The sequence below is a fragment of the Pinus tabuliformis genome, chromosome X (genome assembly GCF_031772625.1).
Source record: "Pinus tabuliformis cultivar Carrire ecotype Pingquan chromosome X, CPIR1, whole genome shotgun sequence".
In the NCBI taxonomy this organism is placed as follows: Eukaryota; Viridiplantae; Streptophyta; class Pinopsida; order Pinales; family Pinaceae; genus Pinus; species Pinus tabuliformis.
In genome coordinates, this window is record NC_142308.1 from 1164295978 (window position 1) to 1164301914 (window position 5937).

Genomic DNA, 5937 nt, shown 5'->3' on the forward strand with positions numbered 1-5937 from the left:
GGTCTTGCTGGACGCCCATAGTTACTGGTGGGCATGGTACCTTTCTTTATGTTATCATTGGTAGCAGACGAATCTGATCCTCTCCTGAGTGGCCTGACTCATGGGCAGCTTTGCTCCCTTCTACAGATTTTTACAATTTCAGATTTTCACAAATCATAACAACCCACTTTGGGTCACTTTACACAAGTTGCCTTTTGTTTCTCTCTCATTATCTTGGAATCCAGCCACTTGATTGTGATGGTTCAGCGTTAAAATCTCTAAAATCCTGATCATATGTCAATGATTTCCCAAAATTCTCAGTATCTATCTACACATGACAAACCCACTTGCCAATTGGAGCAACGTCCGATATATTTACTTTCTCTGCATATATATACACTCTATATGTGTTCTCTCAAACTCGTACTTTAGTTCTGCAAATCAAGAATGGGATCGTCGGCCTCCCCTTTTATGGTGTTGTTACTCCTTTCCGCTCTGATTCTTGAAATATTGCCAATGTATGTTGCAACAAATAGAAGCGAAGCTGATCTCCAAGGTCTCATAGCATTCAAGGCATCAATCACCAGTGACCCCTTGAATGCTTTAGCAGATTGGACTGCTTCTGCTCATCACTGTAATTGGTCCGGTGTGGCCTGCGATGCCCTCCACAACGTTATCTCCATTAGCTTACCAGAGACACAAATCCAAGGCCTCATCTCTCCGTTTCTTGCAAATATATCTTATTTGGCTTCACTAGACCTCAGGTCCAACTTCTTCCATGGCGCTATTCCTCCGCAGCTCGCTATGTGCTCCCAACTTATCGATCTGGAGCTCTTTAACAATTCTTTGACGGGTACCATTCCTCACACTCTGGGTGGACTTCCCCTCCAGTCTCTGGATCTCGCCAACAATTTCTTGGTGGGAAGCATTCCCGACAGCATCTGCAACTGCACCAGTCTGACAGCTGTAAGTTTTTCATTCAACAATCTTACAGGTAGAATCCCTGTGAATATTGGGAATTTGGTAAAATTACAGCTTTTTGTTGCTTATGTTAATGAGCTCACGGGAGGCATACCTCCTTCCTTTGGAAAATGCACCGACTTAGAAGCCTTGGATCTGTCTGTAAATCGCCTTGAAGGCTCCATCCCTCCCGAGCTAGGAAATGTCACAAGTCTACAGTATCTGGATTTATTTGACAATGCCTTAACAGGCACCATTCCTTCCACTCTCAGCTCATGCAGAAACCTTGTACAGATTGCTTTGCATAAAAACAAGATGACCGGTACCATTCCAGAAGACATTGGGGCTCTTTCTAAACTAGAAGTCTTGTTGCTTTATACAAATGGTTTATCTGGGGGTATTCCCCCTGCTTTATCACACTGTAAATCTCTGGTTAGACTCGATCTTTCAGACAACCAACTAACTGGTTACATACCAGCTGAGCTTGGATCTCTCCCATCCTTGAAAATTCTACACTTGCACGTTAACAAATTAACGGGAAGGATTCCTCCCAGTTTAGGCCGCTGTTCTAATCTTACGACTCTGGCTCTCTACAATAATCAGCTGGCGGGACCTATTCCCCAGAGTCTAGGGTTGCTCTCTAGATTAGAAAAGCTTACCATCTTTTCCAATCAACTTTCTGGTTCCATTCCTCCTAGCCTTTTCAATTGTTCCAGCCTTGTTAACATTTCAGTACCTAACAATCAATTGACAGGACAAATTCCCCCAGAAATTGGCAAGTTGAGCATGCTTAATTTTCTGTCACTCGGTAATAATCTCTTGTCTGGAGAGGTTCCAGCTACGTTGTATAACTGCTCACTCCTTCGAAAGCTTGACATTTCCAGAAATAACTTCAGCGGCTCCATGAAAGGAATCAGCGAGCTCAAAAAATTGGAGCTGCTTTCACTACATCATAATTCGTATACAGGGACAGTTCCAATCGAGCTTGGCAGTCTTAGAAATTTGTATTCTCTGGACCTCGGAAGCAATCGTTTCAGTGGCCCCTTGCCTCCTTCACTGGGTGTCCTCACTCACCTTCAACGACTGTTCTTGGACAGAAATTACTTGACTGGAAGAATTCCAAACGAGATAACTGGATGCAGAGAGCTTGCAGAGCTCAAACTTGACTGGAATCAATTCTCAGGTACTATTCCAGAGGCAATATCAAATCTTGAATGGCTGAATTTGCTCAGCTTGTCTGGCAATTTGCTCAGTGGTCCTATCCCGGAGAGCCTCAGAAAGTGCATTAGACTCCAGAATCTGGACATTTCTTATAACAAACTTACAGGTTCCATACCCAGATCTGTGGCTAGTTTAAGGGGATTGCAGATAAATTTCAATTTATCTAATAATCTATTAAGTGGTTCAATACCATCTGAGCTGGGAGGAATGCAAATGGTGCAGTTCGTGGATTTGTCTAACAATAATCTCTCGGGAGCAATCCCCTCTTCTATTGCCGGATGCGTTGGTCTTCAGGGACTCGATCTGTCGGGAAATACTCTGCAAGGTCAGATCCCTGTGGCTCTGTCGCGTCTGCAGAACTTGGAGCAATTTCTAAATCTGTCAAATAATCACTTACAAGGAGAGATACCCGCGGAATTAGGCGAACTTAAGTTATTAAGAAGTCTGGATTTATCTTCAAATATGCTCTCTGGAAAAATACCGGTGGAGTTGGGGAATTTAACAAACCTCAGAAGCCTCAATCTTTCTGGCAATGAACTCGAAGGCCCTGTTCCTCCAGTTGGCATCTTGAAAAGTTTCAATTCCTCCAGTTTCGGAGTGCTGCATTCCCAGCATCGTCGACGGCATACCATCACAGTTGTGGTTATTTCAGTTATTGTCAGTGCAATAATCTCTTTACTGTTTTGCATTGCATTTATTCTTTGTTACAGGGGCAGAAGAAAAAATAATATCAATTCTGAGGGACTGTCGATCAGCATGCCTGGAGAGCCATTGATCCAGAGATTTACAAAAAGGGATTTGGAGATGGCCACGGAGTCATTCAGTGCTGGTAATATAATCGGAAGCAGCGCTATCAGCACTGTGTACCGAGGTGTACTAAGAAATGGCAAAGTGGTGGCTGTGAAAATATTGAAGATGGAAAATTCCAAGGAACTGGATCAGTGTTTTAAGAGGGAGCTGTATACCATGGCTCGTATCAGGCATCGAAATCTGGTAAAAGTGGTCGGGTATGCGTGGGATAACAGGTTAAAGGCTTTAGTAATGGAGTTAATGCCAAATGGAAATCTAGATGCAGTTCTGCATAGCGTGGATGCAGGGGAGGGGCATTCAGCTCAGTTGGATTTATCAAAGCGTCTAAGTATCTGCATATCTATAGCTCAGGCATTGGTCTACTTACACGAGAATTACGATTTCCCCATCGTCCACTGTGATCTGAAGCCTGCAAACATTCTCCTGGACGAAGATTTTGAAGCTCACGTGAGTGACTTTGGTACTTCTAGAATGCTTGGGATCCATCTCCAGCAGGAAGCAAGCCAAGGGACGTTGTCTGCTTTTCAACTTGGGACCATCGGCTACGTCGCACCAGGCAAGATTAACCTATCATTTAACTTTAGCATCATATGTTTTTCGTTTACTCTGAACTTATGTGGATTTTTGAAATATTCTGGAATGGATCTCGGTTTCGAAATATTTCTAGAATTCACAATCCAGTTAAATGCCCAAATAGAACTTACTTATTTCTATTTTGAAATATTCCAAAAATCGACCATCAAATTAAAAATACTCATTGGTTTATATCATAAACATGTAAATATTTAAATTACGCAACAATCAATGTGAACAAGATGCGTTGTGTGCAATTGCAGAGTTTGCATATATGGCGAGGGTGACTCCCAGCGCAGATGTGTTCAGCTTTGGCATAATCCTCATGGAATTATTGACGAGGAAAAGGCCCACCAGTTTTCCTAGCTCGTCTTCTGCTTCTGACCAAAAAGGCAACAGTTTGCCAGAATGGATAGAAAATGTTTTCAAGGACTGCAAGAGCTTAATTAGTGTAATTGATCCTCTCCTGTTACAGAATGTGTCTGAAGAGCAAGAGGAGAAGATGACAAGCTTATTGAAGATATCGTTGCTGTGTACCAAATCAACACCAGAGAATCGTCCAAGCATGAACCAAGTGCTACCCTGGCTGTTGAAGATCAAAGAAAATCGCATTCATGATGAAGATATTTATTAGGATTTCTGGATGTGAGTTGCTCTTAATCTTGCTTTGAATTTAGAAATAATTGATGTACCAGATGTAATATTATTTTTTTATTTAGATGATAGAAGTCAACTCTTGCTGAAATGTCAAAGAATTACGGTCTGCTTGACAATATAATGTGAACTCTGGAAAACTCTGGTTGAAATGTGAAAGAATTATGGCCTGCTTGGCAGTGTAAAGTGATTTATGGCAACAAATAAATCCTATGCTATCGAGTCAAGAAATGTAAAGTGATTCATTTTAACAAATAAATTTTATGTTATCGATTTTAATTGAGAGACGGTTATATATGTTAACTGTTCGAAATTGAAGGATAAGCATATACAATTAACTGTTCGAAATCGAACGGTAAGCATATACAACCGCAACTCAATACAGCCCGATAATATAAGATTTATTTATTTGTTGACTGTGATTGACCCATCTGACAGATGAAATGAAAGTACATGGACTGTAGTTTGTAATAATGACAATACACTTTTATGGATTAGAATCTTGCATTGGAAAGATTGTACTTGAAGCTTGATTGAGCTATGTAATTTTTAAATATTGAAGTGATGGTTTCTATTTTCAGAATCCTAAAAATGTGTAAAGTTTTTTATTCCGTAACTTTGTAAAGGTGTAAAGTTGTGAGAAAGAACCCTATCACTTCAAAGTTATAAAATAATATATGCAGATCCAAAAGATAGATAGAATGTTGACTAGATCATGAGGGCGAAAGGTAAACATAAGGGCTGAGTAGATCATTAGGGCGACCACCTTGTAGATTTTTAGCTGAGTGACTAAACATTGATGATGGTGCATTTGAGTTGTCCACTGGTTTATGGGTTATTGTTCATATGCATTGGTACCAGTTAGGGATTTGATTTTCTATTAATTAAAAAATATATATTAAAATGTTATAACACCATTATGAAAATGAACTTAAAACCATATTCGTATATATTTTATTGATTAAAAAATGAATATTCATTTAATAAAGTCAAATTGGGATATATTGATACTGTCATTTTTTAAATGTAATGTTTAAAACTTAATTTTAAATATTTATTAAAATTAAATCAAAATATATATAATGTAATGTGTTAATGTTTTTGGATTTAACAATTTTAAAATAACTATTATCTTTCCAATACATTAAATTAAGTGAAAGTAATGATTATTTATATTTTTGATATTAAAAAATTAAGTGAAAGTAATGATTATTTATATTTTTGATATTAAAAATGATATGGCAGTGTTTGTAGTAATTTATTAAAAAACTTAATTTCCATTCCAATAGTCTTATCACTACTTTTTACTGTGTTAAGTCAAATTTTCCATTTTTTTTTCAATTTAACAATTTGCTTAAATAATTGTTTGATCATTTGCATCATTGTGAATCCTTTGTAAAAGATTAATCAAAATATGTATTACATATATTGAAAAATTATTGGCATTTAAAAAAGTTATTATAATGCTTTTTTAATTATTTTTAAAGTATATTATTTTATATTTAATCTAATTTTATTAAATATTAAATTGTAAACTATTTTAAACATAAAAATATATTATTTTTATTTTTTTTAATTATAATATATTTATATTTTTTTTGTAAGTTTGGCAAGATTTTTTTCATTAATTTTCTTCAAAAAAAGACAAGTTATAACCAGAAATCAAGTGGTTAGGTGGCCTCAACTTATCCAATGGGAAATTAGATTTGTTGGCCACCTAACTACATTATAAGTCATCCA

General features: G+C 37.4%; 1 protein-coding gene across 1 annotated transcript; it reads left to right on the plus strand.

Annotated features, from left to right (window-relative positions):
- Positions 1-283: 283 nt before the first annotated feature.
- On the plus strand, positions 284-4428 carry LOC149144039 (uncharacterized). The gene is made up of 2 exons (XM_089446533.1): positions 284-3526; positions 3807-4428. Exons 1-2 carry the CDS (start codon positions 427-429, stop codon positions 4175-4177), a joined length of 3471 nt encoding a protein of 1156 aa, XP_089302659.1. The 5' UTR covers positions 284-426; the 3' UTR covers positions 4178-4428.
- Positions 4429-5937: the final 1509 nt, after the last annotated feature.

Excerpts from the sequence above, each read along its gene's own strand:
- LOC149144039 (XM_089446533.1), top strand. The coding sequence starts at position 427 with ATGGGATCGTCGGCCTCCCCTTTTATGGTGTTGTTACTCCTTTCCGCT. Across the intron at positions 3,527-3,806 it reads CATCGGCTACGTCGCACCAG|AGTTTGCATATATGGCGAGG; the intron begins GCAAGATTAACC and ends GTGCAATTGCAG.